At 47.8% G+C, this 27,422-nt stretch overlaps 9 protein-coding genes across 9 annotated transcripts; 3 read left to right on the forward strand and 6 right to left on the reverse strand.

Annotated features, from left to right (window-relative positions):
- Positions 1–1,175: 1,175 nt before the first annotated feature.
- HD556DRAFT_1247000 (organic solute transporter Ostalpha-domain-containing protein) lies at positions 1,176–3,200 on the reverse strand (the record flags this gene model as incomplete). The annotated part of the gene is made up of 17 exons (XM_041298655.1): positions 1,176–1,393; positions 1,441–1,451; positions 1,505–1,605; positions 1,665–1,729; positions 1,781–1,811; positions 1,868–1,994; positions 2,053–2,167; positions 2,217–2,250; positions 2,298–2,321; positions 2,372–2,401; positions 2,454–2,547; positions 2,606–2,628; positions 2,682–2,689; positions 2,748–2,845; positions 2,898–2,930; positions 2,984–3,024; positions 3,075–3,200. The coding sequence occupies 17 exons, from the start codon at positions 3,198–3,200 to the stop codon at positions 1,176–1,178; spliced, it is 1,179 nt and encodes a 392-aa protein (XP_041154711.1).
- A 1,357-nt stretch (positions 3,201–4,557) lies between these two features.
- HD556DRAFT_981453 (uncharacterized protein) lies at positions 4,558–5,089 on the forward strand. Its single transcript, XM_041312191.1, has one exon. The coding sequence runs from the start codon at positions 4,741–4,743 to the stop codon at positions 5,008–5,010; it is 270 nt and encodes an 89-aa protein (XP_041154712.1). The 5' UTR covers positions 4,558–4,740; the 3' UTR covers positions 5,011–5,089.
- Positions 5,090–6,082, reverse strand: HD556DRAFT_981452 (magnesium-dependent phosphatase-1). The gene is made up of 5 exons (XM_041312190.1): positions 5,947–6,082; positions 5,696–5,893; positions 5,458–5,629; positions 5,363–5,408; positions 5,090–5,303 (listed from the first exon to the last, which is right to left on the reverse strand). Exons 1-5 carry the CDS (start codon positions 5,985–5,987, stop codon positions 5,170–5,172), a joined length of 591 nt encoding a protein of 196 aa, XP_041154713.1. The 5' UTR covers positions 5,988–6,082; the 3' UTR covers positions 5,090–5,169.
- A 709-nt stretch (positions 6,083–6,791) lies between these two features.
- Positions 6,792–8,604, forward strand: HD556DRAFT_1246897 (thiamine diphosphate-binding protein; the record flags this gene model as incomplete). The annotated part of the gene is made up of 9 exons (XM_041298647.1): positions 6,792–7,025; positions 7,081–7,106; positions 7,156–7,234; positions 7,330–7,406; positions 7,466–7,473; positions 7,524–7,636; positions 7,698–7,995; positions 8,056–8,447; positions 8,494–8,604. The coding sequence occupies 9 exons, from the start codon at positions 6,792–6,794 to the stop codon at positions 8,602–8,604; spliced, it is 1,338 nt and encodes a 445-aa protein (XP_041154714.1).
- A 476-nt stretch (positions 8,605–9,080) lies between these two features.
- Positions 9,081–10,677, reverse strand: HD556DRAFT_1312819 (uncharacterized protein; the record flags this gene model as incomplete). The annotated part of the gene is made up of 3 exons (XM_041300722.1): positions 9,081–9,439; positions 9,493–10,551; positions 10,605–10,677. The coding sequence occupies 3 exons, from the start codon at positions 10,675–10,677 to the stop codon at positions 9,081–9,083; spliced, it is 1,491 nt and encodes a 496-aa protein (XP_041154715.1).
- A 249-nt stretch (positions 10,678–10,926) lies between these two features.
- On the forward strand, positions 10,927–13,057 carry HD556DRAFT_982240 (kinase-like domain-containing protein). The gene is made up of 10 exons (XM_041312192.1): positions 10,927–10,985; positions 11,037–11,466; positions 11,518–11,580; positions 11,636–11,821; positions 11,891–11,921; positions 11,985–12,022; positions 12,074–12,292; positions 12,342–12,684; positions 12,737–12,798; positions 12,846–13,057. The coding sequence occupies exons 2-10, from the start codon at positions 11,242–11,244 to the stop codon at positions 13,041–13,043; spliced, it is 1,365 nt and encodes a 454-aa protein (XP_041154716.1). The 5' UTR covers positions 10,927–10,985; positions 11,037–11,241; the 3' UTR covers positions 13,044–13,057.
- Positions 13,058–13,790: 733 nt separating this feature from the next.
- Positions 13,791–17,844, reverse strand: HD556DRAFT_1434450 (uncharacterized protein; the record flags this gene model as incomplete). Its single annotated transcript, XM_041305327.1, has 20 exons — positions 13,791–13,890; positions 13,943–14,026; positions 14,076–14,094; positions 14,149–14,184; positions 14,243–14,267; positions 14,319–14,421; positions 14,484–15,062; positions 15,114–15,300; positions 15,350–15,407; positions 15,457–15,492; positions 15,546–15,667; positions 15,721–15,788; positions 15,837–15,949; positions 16,000–16,212; positions 16,265–16,396; positions 16,446–16,580; positions 16,639–17,242; positions 17,290–17,545; positions 17,600–17,692; positions 17,748–17,844. 20 exons carry the CDS (start codon positions 17,842–17,844, stop codon positions 13,791–13,793), a joined length of 3,060 nt encoding a protein of 1,019 aa, XP_041154717.1.
- Positions 17,845–19,852: 2,008 nt separating this feature from the next.
- Positions 19,853–23,529, reverse strand: HD556DRAFT_982407 (uncharacterized protein). Its single transcript, XM_041312193.1, has 7 exons — positions 23,460–23,529; positions 21,721–23,403; positions 21,367–21,645; positions 20,961–21,308; positions 20,552–20,863; positions 20,291–20,455; positions 19,853–20,207 (listed from the first exon to the last, which is right to left on the reverse strand). Exons 1-7 carry the CDS (start codon positions 23,469–23,471, stop codon positions 19,980–19,982), a joined length of 3,027 nt encoding a protein of 1,008 aa, XP_041154718.1. The 5' UTR covers positions 23,472–23,529; the 3' UTR covers positions 19,853–19,979.
- A 1,898-nt stretch (positions 23,530–25,427) lies between these two features.
- On the reverse strand, positions 25,428–27,206 carry HD556DRAFT_1409744 (HIT-like domain-containing protein). Its single transcript, XM_041304125.1, has 4 exons — positions 26,997–27,206; positions 26,355–26,939; positions 26,130–26,283; positions 25,428–26,075 (listed from the first exon to the last, which is right to left on the reverse strand). The coding sequence occupies exons 2-4, from the start codon at positions 26,720–26,722 to the stop codon at positions 25,770–25,772; spliced, it is 828 nt and encodes a 275-aa protein (XP_041154719.1). The 5' UTR covers positions 26,723–26,939; positions 26,997–27,206; the 3' UTR covers positions 25,428–25,769.
- Positions 27,207–27,422: the final 216 nt, after the last annotated feature.

Genomic DNA, 27,422 nt, shown 5'->3' on the forward strand with positions numbered 1-27,422 from the left:
TAGGCCGCGCAAGACCACAACATTATTATATTGCTGATTACTTACTTTGTGTAGTATCCAGCAATTGTTGTCTCGTTACACCAGTTCTGGGTTCAGACATTTCGTAGAACCGAACCAATGGTCCGGTCCTTGGTTCTCCTCTATGACCCTCTGAACCGGACCCCGGCAGCACTAAGTTGTTCCACTTACCAAGCAGCACTTAGAAGCTGCATGGACTGCAACAGTATGTGAGTACGCCGCAGCCTGGCTCTTGCAAGGTATCACTTTAATTATTTGAATCCCGAATTTGGCTCCCCTCAACCCTTGATGGTCATCTGTACACGGAGAGGTTTTGGGCATCTTGGCTTCATTTGAAATGGCAGCAGAGCTATTTGTAGCAGATAGCTCAGCGATGTACGAAGTCAACTTGTTATATTGGTATACCTGTAGCAGATAGCTACATGTGTTGTTAGCTAGGTAGATACTGAATACTATGATGGTACTAACCTCAGCGACGTACGAAGTCAACTGAGGATAGTACGAGGCGCGGGAATGAACGAGAATATATAGGTACGAGGTAAACTACCGGTACCGAGTGTCCATGACGAAGGTTTGATAATCCAACACTATTTATGATACTTGGACCTCAACAATTGTAGATTCATGTCCAGAAGTTGCGAATGCGTAGTACGAAACATGTTTCCACCAGTCCGCCGTTCCCAGCAGCCGTTTCAGACGTGTACTTGTCATCGAAGATAAGATGACTCGCTAGTAACCTGGATCAGCAACACAGCATGAAGTTGCTGACATAATAGCACCCAATGCCGGCGTTATTCGTGCGTTAAGCTTGTTTGACCAAGTTTAATCGATTCGCGACGCTGGAAATGCTGGTCTTCTCTATATAGTTCGAAACCACGAAATACAGCATGAACATTGGGAACCCTCGTTCTACCAGATACATGTTTGGACCCAACTTACTGTACAAAGTACTTGGTATCGTACAATATTATACATACAAACGTGTTCCGCAGTGCCGAAGTTCTGTGGTGTCACGTAGTCAGACATATTAAAGGTTAATAGCACAGTCAGACACAGGTAAAAGAGTGTGAATATATAAAAGCAAGCAAGTAAACTGAGACTATAGCAGATGTAGATAACGAAGGTGTCCTTGATGTGTGACGCTAGTTTGATCTGATTCATGACAACACGGGACTGGCGCTGTCGGCGTTGTGGGTATTACTGTAGGGATATGGAGCTAACCTCATTGATTCCTCGGTTGATCTATCACCATCTTCCACTGACCTGCCACCGACCCCGAATGCCTGAGCAAAATCTGCCTTCTTACCTGACGAGGAGCCAGGGGAACGGTGAAAGAAGAACTTGAATGAGTCCCATATCTCTGTGAAAAAATCCCCTGGTAGTGTGTTAGCCAATAATCTAGGAAGATATCATAGTACTTACAATAGTTGATGCTATGAAAACATCAGCAATTGAAATATTTATCAATCATGGAACATAGACGCACCTGTCCCATAATGGACGCCAAATGCCTGTCTTTTTGTTTGCTACCATCTTGTATTCATCGACTGTGTACGCCCACATCATCAATAATGAGAAGAAAACCATCTATTGCGTGATAAGTCGACACGAGACTCCCACGTTGTATTCAGGAGGTGATGACTGACCTCGACGCAAATGGCCAGCGCATTAAGACCATCTGCGATATTGCCGGCAGTCCAGTATTCGGTGGCTTTGGCGCTTATCTCAGCTTAGAGTAAATTAGAGTTCTGAAGGGACACACCTTGAATAACGCGGCCTTCTAGTGCGCTAAACTGCAAACGACTCGGGCGTGAAGTGGGTAACGACTACAAAGGCGGGAAGGACTTACGATAAAGGACTGATAAAAAGTGAACACCACGATGAGCTTGATACAAAGAAATTTAGCTAGTGGTCGTCGCCCAACCAGTTCCTCCTTGGTGAGTCCGTAAAACAGTAAAAGACCGTAAAGTGCCACACTATTCGCGGGACAATATGTTATAGTCAGATCTCTATCTCATCATAAGTTGGACATACCTAATGCTGACGAAATCAACAACCTCGAGATAGACATTGGCAAAATATATGCTGTAAGGGCCAGACTCGCAAAGCACGTTGTATATTTGACAGATAATCCCAGCGATAGATACGGCTGCGGTAACGTGAGATATATATCTGTGAGTAGACTGGTTCCACCTCACCTGGTCGGATGATAACGTATTGCAAAACTGACCACTACACTAAAAATGGGCATTTGGCCAAGCACCTAGTAGCTTGCTTACCTTGACGGTATACATAAAGTAAGGCTGAAGAAGTGTGTGAGGAAAAGACTCCCATGGTATCAGCAACAGCATACCTTTGTTGGTCGGTATCTCCAACAGCAAAACTATAGGCGAGATTAACATGTAGTTGTAAAAATTGACAAGTAAAATACGTACAGGAATCGGTAAAGGTCTTTTATCCTTCCGTTCGATTGCTTTTGTGGCGTCGCCATCTGTGGCCGTGGCTGCCACGAATTCGATCAGAAGGAGTCTGTCGTAGGGATAACAAGTAAGCAAAACGTCTATGTGATCAAAAGTAAACCACGAACAGGAATGCACTCAAGGTGACAGCCTGGTCAAATGATGAGACAATGGACAAAGATGATATACACGGTAACCAATTACCTCGTATGCTGAAAGGATTGGGACACTGTCAACTCAGCATACGATAGTGTTGGCACGACAACTTACAGACTTCGATGAGCGAGTAGTATGTGTAACTCCGGAAATATCGGTAGGAAAAGAATGAAATAACAGCATATACTGGTGGCATATAAAGAATTCGGAGACTAAAAAGTAAGGCATGAAGGAATGCACCCAAGGAACAAGTGATGCACGCACATTTGACGCTGCTCGTTAGGTTTGGTATAATGTCTGATGTGACGAATTGGAACCGAAAAATACTTTCAAAATTTATTGCGCCTTACCGACAATGCCGCAAGACTGAAATCATTGAAATAATAACTGTCTGTTAATGGTAAACCACTCAGGACAAATATTAACTGAAGATGAACATACTAGCACAGCACATCCTCCTGCAATCGCCCATCCTATTCGGTGTTGGTCCCAGTTCAGATTCCCGGAGCTCCAGAAACTGGATTGGTCCACGTCTGCGGTGTTGTCGGACGGGCAAGTATGATTCATAACAGATTGTGGTGGATACTAAAAACTTGTGTCGGTATTCCACTGAGCGGATATTACAACGGCAGGTATAAGAGGGGAAGGCTAAACCAGTAGCTGAAGAGCGTCTGAATCGTTCGTCGTTCGTTTAGGAAGCAGTGTGTGTTTACGTAATGATTATGACACAGGTTTAAGTTATTCTTGTTTTATCTCTTGTCTGGACCCTCTGCTGTAACGTTGGACCCTTCTGATATACTACCGCGCGCCATGAACACTACGACTTGTTCGGTATAGGGTTTCAGCTGATTATAACATCTATTTTTAGGCTGCTTCCAACAGTGCTAGAAGCCAAGACTTCAACTGGCGCTCATGCACTTCTCTTCGGTTTTTAATGGTGCACTGGCATAAGCGCCACTATTTGCTTCAAATTTTAGGCTAGGCTTCAAGTCAGAACCCACTGAGTCGAAATATTAACGTGCTGAGCATAGGAATCGGAGAGCGCGTGGTATAGCTTCAATTTCCTATGTTATCTCATACGTCGCGGTAAGTGTACATCTGCATTCTCGGAGCGCTTGGTCTATCATCCTCACAGCCATCGTCCTGCTTCTAAACACAGACCATCAAGCGCGCGAGGTTTACTTCTTCTTCGGAACCTTGGCTTTTGCCTTGGCGGCAGGAGCCTCTGCGGCAGGAGGTTTGGCGCCTTTACTCTGCAAGATCAACAAATTACATTTTTGTCGATAATCATTGGACAGGTTACACACTGGTGCAGAGGCACCCTTGGCGGGCGGGCTTGGTACGGGTGCTCCGGTAGCAGCACCGCCAGTGGTGGGAGCGCCTGTGCATCAGCAGTGATGCCAGCGAAGTAATCGAAGGTGGTAAAAATATCAAACGCCCATCAGACACCGCCCCGATAGAAATGATGGTCGGGCATACCTGTTTTAACAGCTTTCTTTGCAGCAGCCATCGTTTATTATTTGCACAAGAGATGGAGTATGAGCGAGGGTGTAGTTGTGGTAGTTGAAGGGAATACAGGCAGACAATCTTTTATAGCTCTCGCCCAGCCCTGCCCTCACCTTCGGCAGAGTTCGTACCGTTTCTCCCTGTGGATCACAAATTGCACAGCTGTATTCAGTTCCGGAACTATTGATGTCTAAGATGAGTTTGGGCTGTGTCAGTTCAGGATACTTTCGCGCCATTTACGCTCATAGTCTGTTTGCAGCAGTTTCAATGATCTCTACTGGAGAAAAGATACTGCGGAAATGAAGCCAGCAGAGCTTATCCTCCCAACCAACTCCTTTCCCCTTATCTGGGAGCCATTGTACGTTGAAACTTACTCTATTTCATCACGAGCTCTCAGTTTAGCTGTTGATCTGCATCCTGAAACGGATAGTTAACCTTGTGACAGACTACACCTGTGCCAAACACCATTCTTAATCACTCCTCTACATCCCTACCAATCACATCGTAGCACGGGCGTTTTGATGTGCGACTCCACCCTTTGCGCATTCATTTCGGTGGAAGTGTTGTTCCCTGTGACCTCGCTTCTTGCCCAAGCTTATCTATGTGGAAGCTTGCGCGATTTTGGCTTCCAGTCTGCATCGCTGTTGACGGAAAAGACCCGAGACATAGTCACATCGATGGAATCTCCACAATGATGGTTGAAGCCCTTACAGGACATAATTTCCTCACGACGCCAGCACGTTATCCTCGTTGCTCCCTACACCACCCTGAAAAACCACCACGCCAGGTCCCTAGCACGAACACAATGACTCGGTGTAAGTATTCGATGTGTTCAGTCGAGAACATTCTAGGCTTGATATATGGGGAATAGATATCAACTTTCAAGTTATAAGTTCATCGCAAGGGAAACCCCTCTCATAGGATCTGGATTGTCCATCGTACTTATCGATACGATCAACTCAGATAGGCAGTGTAACTACTTCTCTTACCGAGACCATGAATTCAATTGAGATATCACGCCGACGAAACACTATGAGATAAGCGTTTCATCTGCTTCCACCACGTCTTCGGTGACTTGAACAGGGTGCCTCTTTCTCCATTCCTCTAGCCCTTTTTCTAGAATTCGGTCATTGAGACCATTTGGGACGAGTGTGAATGTCACGCCTAGTATACATACTTGACGTCAATCTAAGGGGGTTTCATTAGTTCGTAAGTTTACGTACCAAGTTCTTCTACTTCCTGATTCCTCCATTCGTCGTCGAAGAATAGCTAGCCAAACATGTAAAATAACCTTGATACATAACGCTCACCCACTTACCATCTCGTCATAGGGTATCTCAGTCTTCTCATGAAGTTTCTTGAAATGTCTGATCTTGGAAGAAGGGTATATCTCCAGCTGGTCAAAAAACTTGATTGCGGGAATTGGTTTAGCGCTGCTGTCGCTACCAGTCCTCGGGGGTATAAGTATGAGATCTAAGGCTTCGCGAGCTCTTCGGGTACAACATGTCAGTGCAGAACGTGGTACTACCAATAATGGAATCGTTCAGATCACTCACAATGACGGCGCATCCGTCCGTGAGCACGCAGCGATCGTTACGCCCGCTGCTTGTAGGCGATGCATGATCTGTGGTACATCCCCGTAGAAGTCTATTGTCTTGGGTTTCCGCTGGCTATCGATGACTTTGCCAGTGACGTGGTGTCGCTTTAATGGAGGATGTACGTGAGTATCGATCCAGAAATCCCAAAGCGTATAGCTACATGGTCTGCGATCAGTCATAATCAAGTCTCGATGGGAGGTTTTCTTTACTCTAGATCGAAAGCGACCAGTTTTGGTAGCCTGGTCGTCATCGTATCGGTTATATACTGGTGGGAGGTTGATGCAGGTGGTCTTCAACACCACCAGTCAGAAGGAATAATTCTGTTTCATCGCCTCGTTTTCCCAGGCCTTCTTGGCAAAAGCGTCGACGACGATCAAACATATGTTTTACTACATCTTCGATCAATCTCGGAGGCCCGGGTTTCAATATGAGCATGCAGAATGTTGCACAACAGGCCATCACCAAACTTAATTGTACGTATTTTGAACTTGCTCAGGTGTAGTAACTTGGACCTACGACTAGTAGTCAAAGTTAACTTCGAAATTCAATGTGTGAGACCTTCTACTTCTTCTGTTTCGGCCGAATCGGCACTAGTGTTGATGGCTATAGCCTTTTCAGCTGCACGAACCTTTCTCGAGGCTGCGCTAGGCCTTCCTGGACCTGGATCAGACCAAGATCATGGATGAGGCTCAGACTGCCTTGCATGGCCACAACGCCGCCCCTAGTGGTACGATCAACATCTTGCGATCAAGGGATTTCAACCAGTCTGCCCCAATGATATACACCCGTGGGTCAGATCTCAGGTCTAATAGGGCATCATCTAAACTACATTTTGGGCTCAGGCACCAAATTCAAATTGACGAAGTGGCGCTCAGGAAACCGAGGAAGTTCTGATGTAAACAACAATTATCAGGCAGGTGGGCTGGCCAGGGTCGAGGTTTACGAGATTGATAATCGTCGGATCAGTGGCCTTGTCCCACAATCAACAACACTCGGACCAAACCGTGACGCTCTTGACCCGGATCCACTCAGCATCAGCTAGCCTCTAGATATGATGCATCCCTTGTCATTCAGACATTCCTCTCTGCTGACAAGGGCTTGCTTGAATGGTCGGACACTCTCCACTTTACCTGCCTCTACATCGTTAGGCTGCCTACCCACGACGCACTCACCAACCGTGTCAAAGCTCGCGTTCTTCAATTCTGTAACTGGTGATAGCAGCAAGATACCAAGTTATCAAGTTCTCGATGTGTTTGGCGTTCCGATAGAAGGCGCTAAAGTGCCTGAGGTATCTATTGCGCCCTTCCATATCCAAACAAGCTCTGACGTTAAAGTTCATTTAGATCAGTAAACAGTTCGCTTGGCGATTGTGGGTTGGTTTCGCAGAGCTCGAGATTGTATCTTACACAGTCTTGAAGATATGAACATATGCAGTTGCTTCCCACGCTGGATGATATACTTTGCAGTGGTCAACGCCAAGGCAGGATACCCTTCTACGTACGTGGATAAGAGCACCCCTTAGGCATTCTTTTACATAGCTTAAATCTAGGCGGCTTCTGTAAGACATTTGATTGTGCAGGTATAAATGCTAGTCGCTGACCTCCTATCTCAAGTATGGAGAAGAGGCTACTGTAATTGGCTCTGCTGCTGCACTTGCTGACGATGACGAGTGAGTTTCTCTGGATCTGTAGTCTCGTTTGAGTTACAATGAAACACTCTTGTTTCCAGAGTATTATGTCGGACAAATTTCTGCGTTATTTATGTGTTTTTTCTGATTCTGCCACAGCACAGTACCGCGAAACAGGGGTGCTCTTGTGGCGTGGCTTCACTCTTGATGGTATCATGGCGCAAGTTTTCGGAAATCACGAAGATTCTGGCAAAGGCCGCCAGATAGCTGTGGTACGTTACTTTGCATCTTCCCTTTCGTAGCTTTGCTCAGCATTTACTGATGCTCCCTTAGCACTACGGCTCCAAGCAGCACCATTTCCACACCATATCTTCTCCGCTCGCAACTCAAATATCACAAGCTGCCGGAGTTGGATTTGCACTTAAACGTGATCCAGCGAGACGCTCCAAAAATGTGGCATGTGCGTTTTTCGGGGAAGGCGCAGCATCAGAGGGAGATTTCCATGCTGGACTGCTCCTTGCTGCGACGCTGCCTTCGCCAACATTGTTTCTGGCAAGAAACAACGGTTTTGCTATCAGTACCCCGAACTCGCAACAATTTTACGGCGATGGTATCAGTGCAAGAGGCCCAGGTAACTTGATCACACGTCGTGTATCCATTTGTGTGAATAGTAATCGAACATCACTTGTAGGTTATGGTGTGGATACGGTTCGTGTAGACGGAAATGATGTACTTGCAGTAATGAACGCTGTCAAGGAGGCGCGAAGGCGGTGCTTGGAAAGTGGTCGGGCAGTTCTAGTGGAGATGATGACTTACAGGGTTGGTCATCATTCGACATCGGACGACTCGTATGTCTATAGGGAGCGCCAGGAAGTTGAAGACAGAACAAAGAATGACAACCCCATCGCGCGATTCCGCCTATTCATGGAATCCCGGGGGTGGTGGAACGAGACAAATGAGGATGAGCTCGCGTTCCGTTTGAGACGTGATGTGATAAAGGCATTCAAGCGCGCGGAGACTGTCAAAAAGCCTGACCTGAAGGACATGTTCACTGATGTATACGCGGAAGAGCCCTGGAATATAGTGAGTCAATCGATTAGTCAGTGACGCGTGCTCATTTTGGCTACAGAAGGAACAGCGGGAGGAGTTGATGGCACTGCTCGAGAAATATGGACAAGTGTGGGAGCCATGGCAAAATGAACTCAGGACCCTCAAGAACGGAGGCAAGCCTGTAGATTGACGATTCAACAGCACACGACAGCGTAATGCAGACATTCAGATGTGACTTCAATATATACTCACCAGTCAAATATCACGATAAGAGAGAATCAAATTGGACTCCAAACCGACAATCACAAGTGGGCAATCATAGTCGAGGGCTGCCAGTCCAGCGGCGTCCCGTGATAAAGTGGGTACAAGGTCCTGATCACTATCGCCGGGGACCAGAACAGGTAACGTTAGAAACAATGGGAAGAGGCGATGACGTGGGTATGAAGGGGTACGCAGGGAATAGATACGCAATAAGAACCACTGACGGGACGCACGTATCGATAACGAATCTGAAAGAGGAAAGGTGGAATCAGAAGGCAACGTAACACTGCAAAAAGTACAAAATTGTCGTGAAACCGAGGCTACGGAACCGAAACGCGATTGACCGAAAGAGCGATATCGTTATCTTAACGTAAAGTTACACCATTACACCACAGATCTGCAGGATCAAGTTGCGGTGCCAGCGTAAGGATCATCATACGCTTGAGTGTAACGGTTGTTTTGCTCGCCCCCCTCCTGGGTAGAGAGGCTGGGAGTGTACAGCGTCCGCATACCATTACCGTTGTAGCTCGCAGCTGGGATAGGGAATGCCAAGGAGCCAGTAGGGGGAGGGGACTTCATTCTCCGTTCGGCATAGGCGCGGAGCATCTCGTCGGGAGACATGACGCTGGCAGGCATGGGCATCATAGAAAGACCTGATTCCGGGGCAGGATGTGCTGGGACGGGAGGAAGAGGCATGTCAACGCTCTGCTGTTCTTGGGGTAGCAAATAATCATCTCCACCAGCTTCGTTTCCTGTGCGCATCACTATTTTAAAGGTCAACTTTCAAGTACATAGAAAACAACCATAAAAAACCTACTGCTCAAGGACGGCCAAACTTCATCCATGCTAGGACGCGCCTCCGATGCTCCACTAAGGGACATGCGGGCACGAATATCATCCGGAGTGAGAGCAAAGGGTCCCTTGGTTTGTGTGGGAGAAAGGTCTCCCGTCTCTTCCTTGTCATCGTTGGAAGGAAGAGGGGGCACAAAGCCAGTATGGAAGGCACGACTGGTTCCGACCGTGCGACGAGACTCTATTGATGGACGAATGTCTGTAGCGAATGATACTCGTGATACCCGCTCGCCTAAGTTAGTCTGAGAACGCAAACCGGAGCGTAGTTGAGACATCCTTGGCACGTCAAAGCTGTCTTTGTCTGATATAGAAGGATCGCCCTCAACAGCAGCAGTGCTGACAGGACGAAGTGGACCAGAGGAAAACGACGAGTTGCGATTTCCTCCGACTGAAACTGCCATACTGTGACGAATGGCTGCCGAAGCGCCAGCAGCAGACATGGACTTCCAGTCCACGGAGATCGTCGACATACGCTTGTCGATGGCCTCGCTGAAGCGTCTGCTCTTTTCCTTGGATTTGGCACGATTTAATTTGAAGTAGACGGCTAGTCCCAGTCCGATGAAAATCAGCGGCACCAGGACGCCGGCAGCGATCTTGCCGCTAGAGGAAGAGCTGTTGGAAGAGAAATTTCCAACATAAGTGACACCGCCAGGAGAACTGAGATCGGCGCTGGCTGGGGTAGAACCGTCGGATGGTGCAGTATATGTAGCAGTAAATACAGGGCCCGCGGGAAACGGGCTAAGGAATGGTTGTGTGTTGGTGGTGACGATGGAAAGCTGTAGATTGACCGTGGACGTGTCATTCCACCACTTGGTCTCAAGGCTGGTCTGATAAGTTCCCAAGGCGTTATTAACATTTTGCCACTCGTGAATACGGCTGCTGCTCAAGCTGGGGGCAATAAGATAGATATCGACAGCTTGTGCGTTGGGCAAGCAGGATGTGTCCCAGGTGATATTGAAGGGACTACTGCTAGAAACAGTCTGACCCTGAGAGGGGCTGATATAAAAACCGCCTGTTGCGCATGCTGCAAAGATCAGGATCTAGCGCAATGCACATTTCATTCATTTGTAAACTTACAAGAACGCTTTTGGTGCGTTTGTGGTGCACCAGCATGCCCAATGCGAACGTGCGCTAATCCTCGTTTGTTCATGTCGGTAAAATATGGATTTTTCTTATTAGGTTGGCCTCAGTTTGGGTATAAAAACCCTTCTGAAAAAAAGAGCGTATCCGCTGTGTCGCGCGGTCTGATGAAAGGAATGGCGGGAGGTACTTGTAGTAGACTCACTGGTATTGGTTGTGATGGAGGCTGGCCAACATCTGTCGCGTTTGAAATTTAAACTCAGACAAGACCCCAAACACTCCATAATCTGTCATGGCAACAATTGACAGAACTTCACGTTGTCTTCAACTTTTCCAGATAACTTGTACATAGCATCATAGCTTGGCGCAAATAAGTAGGTGAGTGCAGAACTCGTGTTCGGAAAGTTTCATATAATTTTCTTCATTCAGCACCAAGGCTCGAGGCTCAAGCATGTATGGTTGTTGGCTGACAAGGCATTAGTTCAAATGCCTGCCAACCCATGTCCAACCATGTTGTGCAATCTCACATGTCCATGTATTGGCGCTCACGCATCGCCCCATAAATAAGGGCTGGGGGCTTGTACATCTCCTTTAAAGTACTGGACGCACGATAGTTCCGCTCCGCACTGACAGCATGAGCGGCCTCGTATTTTATGCTCCACCAGTAGCTCCTCTACTTGCTTCGTCGTCTTCCAGCGACGTACGGCGCCATAGATATTCTATTTCAGTTAGAAGCGAGAGACATGTTGTGACGGACTTGTCAGGCGATGTCGTCGCAGACACAAGCGTTCCAACAACATCAGGAGGTATCACAGATGTTTGGAAATGTACGTGGTTCAAGGACACCGGCTCCATCAAGGTTCGTTTTAGCCCATGCGGAGCTGTTTTGAGACTAATCTAGCTGGTACAGGTTGCAGTGAAGACGTTTCGGATCGAGAATACAAGCCAGGGTGAACTCGCTGAAACGCACAAAGTACGTACTAATGTTTACCTTTTCAGAAGCCTCGATATAAACCATGATATGATAGATATGGTCACAGCAAATTCATGCCTGGGCGAAGCTTGAACACGAAAATATACTTCCTTTATATGGCGTTATCATGGACTTCGGCCCAATAGTATCAGTAGTCCATCCTTGGAAAGAAAACGGAACCCTCTCCAGTTATTTATCATGCAAACATGCAACGTTGACTGTTCAAGATAAATTCAAACTTGTTTGTGTCGGTTTTTCGCTGCATTACCACCTTAACTGAGACCTCCTACTTGCACCTGCCGAACAATAGCTCGAAAACATTGTCTCGGGACTTCACTATTGTGCGTTCAGTCATTTCTGTTCAATATTTGACCTGAGCTTGAGCTGTGCTTCCCTCTCCACAGTGCACTCTCATGGCATTATACATGGAAATCTTTCTGGCGTAAGGATAATTTCCATCCAATTCACAAATCAATCTAACATATGTCTGAAGAACAACGTGCTGGTAGATGCTCTTGGTAGAGCCAGTCTAGCGGACCCCGGTCTCAGTGTGCTAGTTCCAGAGGTCTTAGGCATGTCATACTTTCGCCTGTCAACATCTGGCGCCATACGATTTGCTGCCCCTGAACTCTTCAAAAAATCCAGTCGCGGAGAAGTGCCCCTGCCAAGTATATCCGGTGATAGGTATTCATTGGGCAGTATCATTTACCTCGTAAGTCCGTCTTTACGGAAACTACGCGTTTTATCAATAAATTATGCAGGTCCTTTCGGGCTCGCTACCATATTCCACCTTGAAGGACAGTGATGTGCTCGTCGAGTTGCTTCTGGGAGTCGCCCCAGCGTCACCTTCTGATTTGGACAAATCCATCACTCGGGAGCAGTGGCAGTTCATCCAAGGGTGTTGGTCAGAAATGCCCCAAAATCGCAGGACGACAAGCGAAGCTCTCGAGTTTGTAGATGTCAATCTCGCTCTCTACGTTCCTTTCAGGGCTATATCCTTGACTACAGCAGAAATGCACTCGAGGTCGAGCAAGACAGACGCCACAAAGCCTCGGTTAGTTTTGAGTCGCAGAGACTTCTCCCCGGGCGATATGTTACCTCCAGGCTAGTATGCTCACCTACTATCGTTATGGTTGAGGTTAACTTTTTTTTTCAGATATACAGGCGAGTTTAGCGGTCGGTTTACGTCGCTCGCGAAATCCTGCGAAAGCTGCTGAGGTACGCGAAAAGTAACACATGCTGCCATATCTCATTCACACGCTTAGGCTGCTGTATCTGTCATTTTAAACGACATTTTCGACACAAGTCATGTCGTACCTCAGTGGGATTCCAAGGAAACAGAACACGCTGTAATTAGTCACGCGTATAATGTTCTCGTCGAAGATATCAAGATGATCAGCGATGCATTACGAGTGTTGCAAACAACCAACCCGAAGTGTGTGCTCATTCTTGCGAACTGCTGATGGTCTGTTCTAATGCCTAGCAGTGCGGTAGAAAGGTCCTTGGGTACTCTCCGTTCAACAGTCGAACAATTGTTATTTGACGAGAGACGGAAACAACGAGCACCGCGCGCTGCTTTTCTGATGATCGTCTCTAGACTGCAGGATTTTTTGGACGATCTTTGGAAGGAACTGTACGGGAACAGAGGGAAGTTGTCAGGTCCATTCTGGGAGTGGTTTGAGAAGTGGATGGCGATGATGAGAGCATGGGATAATTCGCAATCAGAGGCTGCCGTCCAGAATACTGCTACGTGCTTGCGATCCATCCTATCCTAACATAGGTTAGGTTAGGTTAGGTTACCAGCAGAAACATGCTCATGCATCCCAGATCCCGATTATTATGCAGCTGTTGGCCGTTCTAGGTTTAGGTCAGGTTCAGGTTTCAGGGTAGCTCTAGGTGTGAGACAATTACAGTGGCACTGACCCACGTCATGATCGATCATCCAGTAAGGATTAGTTAGCTATTATTCGTTGCGACCAAATTCACATTTTCTGTCTCTATTATTCATAGTGGCGAGTGTGCAGGAAGGTGCACCGCAAATGGACAATGAAACTGGGGAGTCAGGCCTAGGACTGGTCCGTTCCATACATTTCCAATTTCCAATACAATGTTTGAAGATCACGTGCAACTACATCCAAGTTCGCTTCAACCCCAGGTGACAAGCCTTTCCATTTCCCTCGGATCTGCGACCTGAAAACACCATCATTACTTTAGAAGGCATGATGGAAAACAATGTATGAAAGTACCTTCCAACCATGCATAGCTGCCGCTCTCGTATACCCCGACAACGCCTCCTGTGGATGATACGGTCTTTACAACAGTCAGAACCCGGTTTCTCTATCTAACGGGTGATGAGACGTACTGTTCCCAATCTTGGGCTAGCCGCGCGGGTTTGGGGTCAGTGCTCGAGATGGCGAGCTTGATCTGTAAGAGCACGGATGCGATGCTATGAGGGGCGTCAGATCAGCGTGAATGATACCTCGCGAGATACGCACTTGTAACTTGGAAGCCATCCTAGATACATGTCAGTACATGATATCAAGAATAAAATTGATGGTCACGACTCACCAGCTGAAGTTAGAAGATCCATGCAAATAGAGCCCCCTACATAAATACAGGTAAGTCAGTGTGTACCAATGACTAACTTTTCAGTGATACTGACCAACAGTAACATGTCCACCTCCACCCTACATATCGAAAGTCAGCTACACCAAGCATTTGAATCATTCACCTCATACCTGCATGAAAGGAAGGAACCGAGGCATCACAAGTCGAAAGAACGGAGGAGAATGAGGGAACGTCGGCGGGAAACGTATCTCAAAAACAAGCGAATTGACGCCCCTTTTAGAAGGAGGAACGATCTATCAGCATAGTCAGATCCACAACACGCAGCTCAAACTCACTTTGACTTCAAATCTTTCGCAATAGGCAGATCAGGATCAAATGAATGCATCTCCACTACCCACTGGAATAAGTTCTCATTGCACTCTGGAGGCATGTACCATCCCAAAGTAGCAAGTGACTCCGCGCTCCCCTGTTCTTTCATCATCGCCCTGAACTCTTTCTGGAGTGCCATCGTCGCTCCTGGAGTTGAATCGACAGGCGGAGGCAGCAAGAGGCCAATATTCTTCTCCACCCAACTCGCATCATGTATCCAATCTTGCTTTGGTTTTCCGTTGACGTGTGGTGCAATGCTCTCCTCCTCTTCATCTGGCGCGTTAAATACAGCGCTGTCATCCTCATCAAGGTTAGGAGGGACGTATGTGTCCTGGCAAAGCCTGAGAAGTTTCTCAAGTTTGTAAGAAGGCTGTGGGATCTCGACATAGCTATTCATAAGTAGGGGACGACGATCTGGCTCGTGTTGGATAAAAGGAACATTTCGGACCTTCGATTTGGTAGGAGTGGCAGGGATGGTGGTGTCAATACCAGGAAATCCATTCTCAGTGTGTGATCTGTCGATTGTATTGACTAGCAAATATCGACTACAAGTGGACCGTCAGCTCTTGATGACCGAACTGAAGCATGGCTCTTACCACATAATCCATTCCGTTTGCTTGACCACATAATACGGGTTACACGAGGTAAATCTTTTCGGGAGATTGATTATCTCCGCGAGAGCTACGCAAGCTGTAGGAGCAATCGTGCTATTCTTCCAGGATTGTGCGCCACCCGCAGCATAGGTTCCCATCGAAATTACGCCGTCTCTGGCAAAGTAGACACCTGAACAGAATAAGATAGGTTATTAACGATTATGAGATCGTCTACTTGCCATCTCCGTGTGCCCGGCCATGTGTCACCGTCTTATACCATAGTCCGTGCCGTATGATCTATCAAATATATCAGTGGTATCTTTCACAGACATCTTGGATGACTTACGGAATGCCAGTTCTTCAAAGGTGAGCCATGGAAAGCCTGATATACTGGATTAAAAAGATTGCCACTGACAAAAGTACCAAGAAACATACATAGAGCGTGGGGTGATTCTTCGCATTAGAATCTCCGCGTGTTTCCTGCTCCAAGGCATATTTGAACTTCGCTTCTTTGTCAGGGGCTCCGACAATGAAGCGGAATTGTTTCCACTGCGAGCCTATGTCATCACCGAATAAGTAAATGAACTGGAAACGAGTAAATCACACATACCTATGTTCTGCACTTGATCTTCCTCTTCAGTTAACTCTTGTAGATGTGCCGTGCAAGAGGCAATACACCTAGTGGGGTTTGGACTCCGGTCAATGACTCAGAGGCATAAAACGTACCAACGCAAGATGGACCATGCAGCGGGCAAAATACTGGGATTCATGTCCTTCAACTTCGGCTTGTTACTCCCTGCAACGACTTTCTTCCCAAGGTGTTTCTTCATGTCCTGAATCTGCATTTACTTGAGCATTTAGCGTCGGCAATGAAGAGAGACATTCGAACCGGAGGTAGTGTGTCGATGAGTTGCACGATTGCAATACGCATTTCGCTGACTGCCAAGCTATCGAAATCACGCGTTGAATTTTTATCGTTGGGGTCTGGAACCTTCAACGATAAGCCACGCGGAAGGGGCTCGTCAAGAACCTGTTCTGCGGCAGCAACATAAGTGAGGGAAACCAGGAGATCTACCATCTCAGTATTCTTGCAGATATCATACTGAACGAATCAATAAGTAGAGGTTTGATAATTCAAGCTGAAAGTCGCTAACCTCTAGGGAGGGCCCAAAGTTGAGGCTATAATATTGATATGCACACAAACCAGAGTCGCAAACATAAGGCTTTAGCGCCTCGAACAGGGTATCGAGTTTCTTGTGACAGACGACACAATAACGATTGCATAGCTGTTGTTAAATCAGCACGAGTCGAAGTGACCATCTCCATGGTACTGACTGTGAATCGACGGAGAAGGTACGCAAAAGCAGTCTCGAGTAAGTTGATCTGACCATCTTGATTTTCCAAGGGATCATGCGGTAAGTAGCGGGAGCCACCTAGACGTTGCTCTTCCTGCTCAGCTTGACGAAGTTCCTATAAACGGAACAAAGATGAAATAGATGACAGTTACTTATGTGAATCTAAAACGCACCTCCTGCATTTCCTTCACAAGAACTGCAGGCGTTCTCTGAAGTTCCTGCGATCTCCAGTGGAGTTCTTCAGCTGCAGCCCATCCGAGTTTGAATTGTCGTCGAACTCGGAGCAGTTGAAGAAAGTGCTCATTAAATAATGATTCAAGCGAGCTGGTCAAACTAAACTTGTCAAAGGTGCCGTCATCCTCTGTTTCAGACTCCATCTCAATGTCGATGTGTTCTTCGATCGTGCCATCTTCAACACCATTCTGCTGGTCGGAATGGAGACCGTATCGGCGGAGTAAAGCGATAACGTGCCCTTTCGACGGCTTGTAATTTCGAGAAAGGCCGACGTAAAATTTCAATGAGGTGCAAGAACGGATTGCAGCAGGGGAGAGTGTCCCATCGCTCTGAACAGGCGGATAGATGCCCCGGAATCCAGAGATGAGCAACACGAGATGCTGGCGAGGAAGTAGGAATTGGCTATCCCAAGACATCAGGACGTGGGCGGGAATTTTATCAGTTAATTCCACCACAGGGACAGAGATTGTCAAGAAGAACTCGCTGCTGCCACTCCAAATGGCTCCTGGTGTATAACCTGCTGCATGAGTGCCTTCGAAGTCTCTGTGATGCGTGTAAGAGAATAGACATCTGCGTAGAAATTGGCGCACCTGCGCAAGACCGAGCGAGATATCTGTGGTCTGGTGAACGTGCTCATATCCTCATCCTCGATCACATCGTAATTTTGGTCATCTTCGCTGTCATCGTCACCAGAAATACTAATCAAGAAATGCCTCGCCACGTCGTGGATCGTACGTGGACTGTCATTGAGAACTCCGTCACACATCTCCTTCACCTGCTCCCCATAACTCCCAGATTCTGGGGAATGGCAGAAGAATGAGTGAGTGTTGGGGTACTCTGAGGTGTCTACATGGATAACAATTAGTACCGATGACACTTCCCCTCTTGATGACGACTGACCAGAACACAGAAGATGCATCACTATCCTTGTCCGATCTCTAGATTCTATCAGGTCGAACTCTACTGAACCATCGTCATCCCCTGCTCTGAAACCTAAGAAGATCGATGTTGGTGGGGCTGGGTATCGGAGATGCTAAACCACGCTTACTTTGCGCAGACCACGTTCCCCTATCAAGGTCAGATGGGCAGGTCGTGTGCAGGTCGTGAAGATCAGCACTGAATCTCTTACGACCTTTCAAGAGCATTGGTGCAGGTGCAACAGAAGGATATGAAGAAGATGTGAAAGGAGTGAAAGGAAGCACCTCCGAAGTCGATGACTGTGCCACCGGTACCGGCCCTGATATGATAGGGGCCTGTGCATCAGCTAGTTTCGATAGCTGGTAGGCATCATCTGTGGATGTAGCAACTTGTTTATTATGGACATTCTCTCCAGGTTGTACCTTCGAGTTGACGCGCTTGCGAAGCCGTTTCGAATTCCTGGAGTCTTGACCAATTGAAGATGATTCGAATTTATTTTTCTTGCGTGTATTCCGTGTGGCAGGCATGCCAGTGATACTTAGTGGTTTGAATATGTTTGGAGCTCCAAGGGCTCTATCTCAGGAAGATTCTAATTGATGGTGTGTGCACGATGCAGGATCCATTAAGAGTTGTCAAGCGTCTTTGAGTCAACTTCAAGTTCAGACACGCCATTTATAGCAACCGGTCCGTGGTCGCTTCGCACGGTACGTTGCAGAGCATGGCTGGCCAGAATATTAATCTGAACCAGCTGCCAGCCTGGCAGATATATCCTATTCTCTGGCCCAGTCCTTTCAAGCCGACGCATCGTAACAGGATGAACAATCACTTGCCCGTCACCCCAACATTTCCTCAACTTACGGTTATCCCCCAATTCTGTAGTCTCTAGAATGGTTCCAAGTACTGTCAGTGGTGATGACTTGTGCCGCGTGAGTCTTTGGCTGCTAAACTTCCACTAGTAACTTTTTGATATTTGATAACGGGTCTTTCAGGTTTGATGCTTGAACGTCGTCAACTTTACCATGCCATGCATGACTTGGATTCACGATTCCACCGTGTCTGCTGCTGATGGTCGCACAATAGACATAGTAGTGGTTTTCTTCCCGTGCTTATGCCGACTTACATCTCGCTTCTAAGGATCTATCAGTTGTGAACCGACTACGTTTGGGGTGCAGGGCTCAAGTCCTCGCTTATGCACTTCGTCAATTCTTATCCAATCAATCTACCCCCAAGCAGAAAATCTCTGTCACTCCCGGCACTTTTCGCCTTTGCCGTGTGAGCATATGTCAATACAAAGCGCACCAGTGCTATCGATGGAAAAGGAAGTAGCTTAAACTGAGTTCTTCCAGAAGGGGAGCGGTATTTCAGGCTGCTCCCAGAAGACACGAGACTCCTCATATGTTTTTCTCCTGAAGAACATGAAGCTTCAAATTCGGGAATCCATACAACGCCAAACGTCGGCCGGTCAAGTGATCGTGATCTGTACGTCTTCATTTGCTCTAAGCTCGGTGGTGCAGCCCACTGGACTCCACTCGCACTTATGTATAGCTCACTCGGGTCACACACTGGCCCCGACATTATGGATGTCATGGAACTTTCGGGGCAATGATATCTCATGTCAAACCGAACCGACTCGGAGTTACTTCGCGACGTAAAAACCCGCGTTTTGCAGGCTACGTACACTTGACACTTTCATGTTTTACATCTTCGGCATTCAAGTCCCCGCCAGTTATTCATCGCCAGGATTGTGTTTAATCGGCTCCTGATGCAGGACGAGAAATATCGTGCCACTGTCAAGTTTACGTCTTTCAGTCACTTGCTCGAGCGATTCAAATCGTTTTCGGCAGCTACCCAACTAGCCCCCGTAATATCGAGAACTCGCGTAGACCGACTGGTCACGAGTGTACCCACATAAACATAGCTTCCAAATGAATTACGATGCATATATTATTGATGAAAACGGAAATGAACGTGCTCAGACAAACGAGCGAAGACATGAAAACGAAAGTCGATGTTTATTGCGTTTGATATATATATATACATTGTGTCATGGATTGACGACCAAAATGAGAATGAAAATGAACATGCGCAGACAAATAAACGATGTATGAAAACAATGAAAATGAAGACGATGTCCGTGTAGAAAAAAATGAACATGAACGAGTGTTTGGATCTAAAAAAATTAGGCGATAAATTTAGGAAGCATGGATGAGCGTGAAGATCTACATGACTATCAGATCTATATTGACATTGAATGCAAGATGCAAGTTCAGGATGGACGAGAACGATGCAAGCAAACGTACGAAAGTAGCAATGCGGGGAGCGGGAACGCATACCAACACCAAAATCAACGTCGCCCGCACACCTACAAACTAAACATCCCCGCAGCCCTCCTCCTGCTTTGGACAGGATGAACGAGCACCAAACTGATTCCGAGCCCCACGGTCAACCCGATACTCGTGCTGATCAACTGAAGTGCTGTGTTGAACCCGCTTTGGTAGGAGGAGCTCGACCCTGTGGTTTGATCGACAACAAAGTTGAATAGTCCGCCGTTGCCTAGGCCTGAAGGGAGTTGGAAGAGTATGCCTGTGATCTGTGTACGTGCCAGTTTGGTGCGAGTGGTGAAGGTTGATATCAATTCCTTGATGCAAGGAACACGAGAAAAAGGAAACGCACCATGACAACAAATGCATTCCCCGCGAAAAACCTCCCATAGAGATTCGACACCAATCCCACAGCAAACGCCCCAACAGCGGCTGATATATCGCTCTGGTTTGGGAACTTAGTGCCCACAAAGTGGTTCGTCACCCATCCAATGCATGAGATAACGACTAGGAGGAGCTAGGTGTCGGAATCAGCATCAGCTAGAAAGGAGTTTGACGGATATGAGATGTTCGACGGGACCAAACCCAAACACCCCCCAAAACCAAAACTCACCAACTCCCTCCTCCCAACAACAGCCCCAAACCTCAAACTCAAAAACAGACTATAACATGGCACACTCAGAAACGCCCACCACAAACTCGGGGTGCGCTGCCACCACCCGCCTTCGGGATCATGGCTCGCAGAACACATGTAATCTTTGCCCCCCAATAGGGGTTTGCTGAGCATTGTTTGATAGAGCTCAGCTCCTATAGCGAGCCCAAAGCCAAGGAACAGGCTGTACACAAGGGCGTAGCAGAGACGCACGGACCCTGCTACCAGGGAACGGGAGGAGAGTTCGAGGGAGCCGTTTAAAACTATGAAGCCCTGGGGGTTTGTTAGCGGTGGGATGCGATCCAAAGAGGAAGGATGAAAAGGAAAGAAGCGAGGTAAGGAAAAGGAAATCAAAGAAGTCAGGACTCACAGGCAAAATCAAGACCACGCTACTACTAGCAACAGCCTCATAACAAATCCTCTTCGTACTAGCGAGCGCAGCGCTCACAAAGCTCAGAAGCGTAGCAACCGTTATCTCAAACACGTTCCCATACAACTCATTACGGACGCTGAGGAGCTGGATGGTGACAAGGAGCGCACCGAGCGGGAAGGAAACGAGGGAGTCAATGAAGCTGCCGTTGAAGCTGACGCTGCAGATGCTGCTGCTGCACATACCGCCTAGGAATATGAGTTGGGGGAAGGAATAGGTGGGCTTTTTGCGCATTAGGGTGTCAAGGGCAGTGCTGGCCGAGGATACGGAGATGGTGTCGTGGATGACCTATGCGTTTGTAGTGAGCTTAGTTCATTTATCATTCGAATGGAAAAGAGACACATACATCCCAATATAGCCCATGTGCCTCCCCTAGCTTCCCCACATCCAATGCACTCCCCTGCCTGATAAACTTGACGTTACTCGTCCCCGTCGCACTGTCTTCGAAGCTGATCCACATGACGTCAGGGAGGTACATACAGCTCATCTCGAGCTCGAGGACACGCGCTGTGCTTTGGATCTGCGCGACGAGTCTGTGCGAGGGACCCCCGAACATCATCATTGCACGGGCTAGTTTGAGAATGAATTCTTGCCGTTGGAGGATGGCTGCTACGTGGCGAGTTATCTGTGTAGTGAGAGTGAGTCAGGTGTGGTAGAGAAGTGAACGAAGGAAAGGAAGAAAAGGAGAAAAGAAACGCACATAAACTTCCGCCCTTTTCCTCTTCCGCCTCTTCTCCTTCTCCCTCCTCTCTCTCTCTTTTCTCTCCTTTCTATCCCTCTCCTTCTGCTCCTCGATCCACTTTGTACCGAAATAATCATCATCTTTTCCCGTTTCATCAGGCGAACCAGCAACACTACTCGCCCTCGTTCCAGTCCCAGGGGTAGAAGCACCACTCGTACTGACAGGATACCTTAAAGGCGTCCCGGGTATACTCAACGAAAACCCCTTTAAGTGCGCAGTAGGCAAGTGGTGTGGAAGCGGGATATCCTTCAAGACTCCTTTCCAGCGTTTCGATCTTGGTTTCTTGGTGGAGGTTGAGGTAGGGGGGAGGGTTGGTGGAGTTGATTCGGAGGGGGTGGAAGTGGGAGTCGATGTAGAAGTAGTCTCGGTCGTCGGAGGAGCGAGCGTATCTGGTGAACCTTCCTCCTCCTCGACATCTATCACTTCTTCCTCGAGGTCTATTGTGGACTCGTCCCGGGATTGGATAGCAGCTTTAGAAGCAACTTCCCCCTCACCCTCGTGGTCCTCCTCGACGCGCCCACCGATCCCCCTCGTAAAATCGGTATCGGTACTCTTTGAACGACGGGGAAGATGGAGGCTGAGACGGGGAGGTGTTGATGTTCGTTGTCTTTCCCATACCTCCGCATTCCCTTCCCTAGCCCCCTCGCCCTCGATTCCATCCTCGACCCGATACCTAACAAGCCCATACCCCCTCTTCATCTTCAAATCAGGCGCTAACTCCAATTGCATAGGCGCAGCAGCACCGCTCAACGTCCCCGCACCCGCAATGAGCGCAGCCATACTCGAACCCGAGGGGCCTGGCTTGAGGGAGGAAAGGAGGGAAGCCGTGCTGCTTGAGGCGGAGTGGAGTGTTTGGTTTAAAGTCTTGTAGGGCGATTGTTTGTGTTTAGACTTGGGGTGGGAGGAGTGAGAGAGCCATGGGCGATCGGGATTAGAGAGGTCTGATTCGTCTTCGCTATGTGAGGGATCGTGCTCGTCGTGTTCGTTGCTGTAGAGCGCCAACAACGCACTCAGCACGCCAGAGCCTAGTTTCGGCTGAGAAGCATGTGCCGGAGGATGAGATTCAGGATCATAAGGACCGCGTGATTGTTCGTAACGTGGGGGGTGGTGAGGGGTAGGAGCAATTGAGGGGGGAGTGTGGAAATGCCACCATGACTTCTTGGGTGGTTGTTGCGGAGTTGGATGATGTTTCTCCTCTTTGACTTCGCCGTTTGTATCACGATTTTCTTTTTCAGAGTCTTGTTCTACAACTGGGACTCGTGATCGTGATTTCGAGCGGTGACGACGACCGAGGATATCCCATCGTTTGGTATGCGCTCTGACAACGCCTGCTGCTTCGCGCGTGGCGAGGTGTTCGACACGGCCGTCTGCCGGGATTTCAGAGTCTCCGCTTCGTTGCCTTGAAGAGAGGGGGAGACCAGCGCTTTCTAGGGGGTCGATGAAGACTTCGCCTGGGAGGGCGTGTGTGCGGCGTGGGAGAAACGGTTCAGAAGAGGTAGGGGATGCAGGCAGGGTTGAAGGTGTGCTTGGGGGATAGGTATGTACGTCTGCCGTAGGGGACATGCCATGAGCAGATGGGGAGTGTGTACGAGAGGAACGGTGGCGCTCCAGTGCGTCTTTGAGTGTTTCGAATGCGTTCGGCTGGGCGAAAATTTGATGTAAGCGAGGTTGAAAATAAATAAGAGGGCACTACTCACGTCCTGAGCCATCTCGTCTAGTGTGTGTGGATCGACTGGTTCCGGTTCGTGGATGTGATCTGCACTTGCCCATTGCACGCGACGGGGAGTACGCGCACCAGGGATTGGTGACATGATGCTGACCGGCATCGTGTGAGGCGACGGTGAAGACATGGAAGAAGATACGCACCCGTTAATGATGATTATTTAGTTATTATTCAAATGAGACTCCACAGAATTGCAAAATGATCCGTTTCACCCTTGTGCGAGTCGGTTACGGTCACCGTTGTCGTTGTCGACGTCGTCACCTAAGGGAAATACTTCAGTTTTCATGGTTGATCTACTGGACTAAGTACTTGAGGAAGAGGTAGACGTAACGTAAGTGACCGAACTTCTCTCACATGATGTCATTCATGCTCCACCTCTAATTTAATTCGAACCCTGATACTGTAAAGCACATCCGAGAAGTCGACCATATACGTCAGCAACTGTGCAATGCCACCTACGCCGTGCCCGCTCGATCAATCACCTAAATGGGTGTCAGTCACTAATGTTAGCGACCCATCCGTCTCCCCAAAAGGTATTGAATATACGACTCACCGTTATCATGACCTCACATGCACATGAAGCTCCAACTTTAGCTGCACCCTGCCCACGGACAAATCGCAAGCTTATCACGCCCACATACTAGGTAATCACTTCGTCGCAAAGATCCTGACAGAAGTAAACAAGACGAAAGGCTGAAATCTGTAGCGAGGAATAGTAGTTCTTTAAACGTAGGCGTGTAATCTGAGATTCACGTGTTCGCATCCGGTATGATAAAATTCATTACTTCATGTTTATGTATACATAGTAGCTTCAGTTTCCCTTGTCTGTCGCGAATTCGGGTACTGTAAGGTTCACATGATAAAGTGCATGGGGCGAGATAGTAGAACACTTACCCACAAAAAGTAACCTCTCCCACAATGGCGCGATATTGCTAATATAAATGTTGCTCAGCGGTGCGTCAAAGTCCACCATTGGCACCTGGAAAGATGCAACTATTGCCAAGAGACAATCAACTTGTGGTTTTTCTGGCAGCTCCACCAGAGTCAATTTCCGCAACATAGGAAAATGAAGTACAAACATGTCTTGCCGAAGGCCACCCGGCAAGCTCGGAGGGGAGGGAGAGGGTCATCGATTCAAGCCCATCACCAAATCACTTATAGGGGCAGGAGCACGAAAATGAACTATAATTTCATCAACCACGATGGTCTCCAGATGAAGGGAAGCGGGCTATGATGGAGCATATATTGAACAAGCGCGGAAGCGGCCGGCAGATGAATACGATGTAGATCTTGGCAAGGGCAAGTAAGGCTGTATGGACTGGCAAGGGTGACTTTCTTATTGGGACGGTTGAATAAAAGCAAATATTGATGTATAGGCGGGAAAGCTTTGATGCGTCGAATTTCTTGAGACTCGACTCATTGCACTCATGGCCAAAGACTCAAGCTTGCAAGAGGCGTGTTGAACCAAGTGTGATTCCTGGATGACATAATCACCGTTTCCCAGGGTTCGCGGAACTCTCGACGTTCGACCATTTCAACGTCGTTTTTATTTCCAAAATCAGCAACAGTGATAACACTGTAAGCCAAATAATAGCCTGTCGATGCACTGAAGTTCTGAATGTGCATTAACCATCTGTGCACCATCTTGCTAATATGTCCTTCGACAATCTCCCCGATCCAGATCGCATTCTCTATGCAGCTCTCGCGCCCTGCCTAGTGGAAACTTTAGGGTCCTCAAGTCTGCGTGTCGAACATGGGAAGATCATATATGGGCGCAGATAAGTATCCTACGTCAGGAGAAGCAGACCGCAGCACGCATTGGAGCTTTTCAGCATCATTGCAGATTCGAGGTACAAGCTGCATGATGATTTCGATGGCCAAAAACTTGGGAGTACCTTGACGCCGTACACCGAGCGACGATAGCTGGATTGGAAGGGAATGGATCACAGACAATGCAATAAAATCGCGAATCGATCCTTAAACTAGACACCTATGTGAACAAATACAATCTGCTGCTCCAGTGGGATATTATTGCCCCGCAATCTCTTCACAGCCCTCTGCAATGCCATCGCGGCGCGTGTGCAGTCCAATCTGCATTGCGAAGGAAGTTTTAAATGGTTGTAACTTGTTGTCGATTCGCATGATCAACTTGGATTACTGGCGTCCGACGCACTGTTTGCGATGATATAGTTGGTCGACCATCTTTATTTAGCTTCAGCGAATGCACCATCGAACTAAGAATGACATTATGATGTAACTGGGAAAGACAGCACCGGTGACCTGTTTACGACAGTAGGTCGACACCTACAGTTGGATCGCTGGAATCATCACCTCGGCTAGGTGTTAAACGAGCGACCTTCTCAGGTCGCTCATCATCGGTCACCGCTGCCTGCACGGATGAAACGGGTACATCGGTACGTTTCCTTTTCCTTTCTGACTTCGCCTTCTCCCTCGTCGTCAGCTTACCGAACTCATCTTGTAAATGCGCCTTCAGCTTAGGCATGCTCTCCAGGGCACGGTCGCACTGCCAGCAACTAAGGTCGCCGTCCTTTAATAGCGACTGATACTGGCTGGCATCGAGCTTAATCATCTACAAGATTCTGTCATTAATGAGGAACGAGGTGTTCTTTGCTGCGCAACGTACTCTTTGATAATACGAAGGCACGGCATCGAACCACGAAAGAACATCTTTCAAATGCAGAAAGAATCCCAAGCTAGGATGAAACGAGTTGTAGTGCTTCTTCGACTTCATCTTCGGAGAATACAAGTCTGCAGAAAGCACATGCAAATGGAGGTGTCTGAATCGATGCCATAATGATGGGAATGAACTCAATGGAACAATAACATAGTATGATAGACAAACACTTACTCCATGCTCGAAATCGGGTGAAACCCCATCCAAATTTCCCACTTGAACTTGTACAACTTCATCATCTCTTCCTCGATCATCTTCTTCACGTTATTCGCTTCTTCGTTTAAGTTCATAAGCACCTCCTTTGCGGCTCTTTTCTCGCATCGAAGCAGAGAACGCAAGTCTGTGAGATGGCGTGCGCTCAACGGCGGCTGGATCCGGGGTATGACCAGAAAGTGAAAGATGGATTTGGGGAATGCATCAAAGACCGTCAGACATGTTTCTGAGTGAGAGAGTAGAATTGACGGTGGTAGAGTGTTTGGATTAGGTTTGGATGCATAATTGCGGAAGATGGTGAGATTGGGGGCGGAACGTGCCGTCGTCATGTGTGCAGCCTATCCTACTTCTGAGACAGTTGGACGTGATGCCACTGGACTGTAGTACAACTCCACCTTGCCGCAATGAGGATGGGCGGCGGTACTACTTATCGGGCCCATCGTAGAAACGTATTACATGTGGGTACTAACCTTAAATGCGCCATTGAATACAAAGGCCCATCAGCACTGGGTTGGTCACATAATGGTTAGGTGATCACCGGATCTACTATGTACGTACGTCAATGAAATCATGGATATATATATAAAATCGAGATAGACCGACATTAGAATTTTTTTTTTTATGAGCCCGACATGTACTAGCAGTGATCGCTAAGATTCCGTCTCCCTCCCGAGTATGTCATCACGGAGTCGATGCGGACAACTCACTTGAACGGTTGATCGAAACTGTACGGTTGCAACCAGTTATGAATTTGACTCTGAAAGCAATCTGGTAAAAGTCAGGGATCTGGCCATTCTGGGGCAAAGGTCTATAGGGCTAACCTGGGGCTTCGGCGGCTGTGTTCGAGCGGAGTTGTAATATTGATGCGCTCAATCCAGAGTTGGCCATTTCCCGGACAACTTGATTTTCGCAATTTGAAAGATCAACAGCAAGTACTGAGCAACCACAGTCGTTCCTCCGGCGAGGTCCTGGCATATCCCAGTACTTAACACGAGGCTCAAACTAATTTTAGGGTTGTCCCAAGGTCAT

This window comes from Suillus plorans (genome assembly GCF_016647745.1).
Source record: "Suillus plorans strain S12 chromosome Unknown HD556scaffold_80, whole genome shotgun sequence".
NCBI classification, from domain to species: Eukaryota; Fungi; Basidiomycota; class Agaricomycetes; order Boletales; family Suillaceae; genus Suillus; species Suillus plorans.

Coding starts and splice junctions, on each gene's coding strand:
- HD556DRAFT_981452 (XM_041312190.1), bottom strand. CDS start 5,987: ATGACGACCAGGCTACCAAAACTGGTCGCTTTCGATCTAGA. Junction 5,894..5,946: donor CTGGTCGCTTTCGATCTAGA/GTAAAGAAAACC, acceptor CAGACCATGTAG/CTATACGCTTTGGGATTTCT. Junction 5,409..5,457: donor AGATACCCTATGACGAGATG/GTAAGTGGGTGA, acceptor ATGTTTGGCTAG/CTATTCTTCGACGACGAATG.
- HD556DRAFT_982240 (XM_041312192.1), top strand. CDS start 11,242: ATGAGCGGCCTCGTATTTTATGCTCCACCAGTAGCTCCTCTACTTGCT. Junction 11,822..11,890: donor TTCAAGATAAATTCAAACTT/GTTTGTGTCGGT, acceptor GCCGAACAATAG/CTCGAAAACATTGTCTCGGG. Junction 12,293..12,341: donor TGGGCAGTATCATTTACCTC/GTAAGTCCGTCT, acceptor TAAATTATGCAG/GTCCTTTCGGGCTCGCTACC.
- HD556DRAFT_981453 (XM_041312191.1), top strand. CDS start 4,741: ATGTGGAAGCTTGCGCGATTTTGGCTTCCAGTCTGCATCGCTGTTGAC.
- HD556DRAFT_982407 (XM_041312193.1), bottom strand. Junction 21,646..21,720: donor GGAAAAGGGCGGAAGTTTAT/GTGCGTTTCTTT, acceptor CTCACTACACAG/ATAACTCGCCACGTAGCAGC. Junction 20,864..20,960: donor GCGTGGTCTTGATTTTGCCT/GTGAGTCCTGAC, acceptor ACAAACCCCCAG/GGCTTCATAGTTTTAAACGG.
- HD556DRAFT_1409744 (XM_041304125.1), bottom strand. CDS start 26,722: ATGACGACGGCACGTTCCGCCCCCAATCTCACCATCTTCCGCAATTAT. Junction 26,284..26,354: donor CACCCGATTTCGAGCATGGA/GTAAGTGTTTGT, acceptor GCATCGATTCAG/ACACCTCCATTTGCATGTGC. Junction 26,076..26,129: donor TGCCTTCGTATTATCAAAGA/GTACGTTGCGCA, acceptor AGAATCTTGTAG/ATGATTAAGCTCGATGCCAG.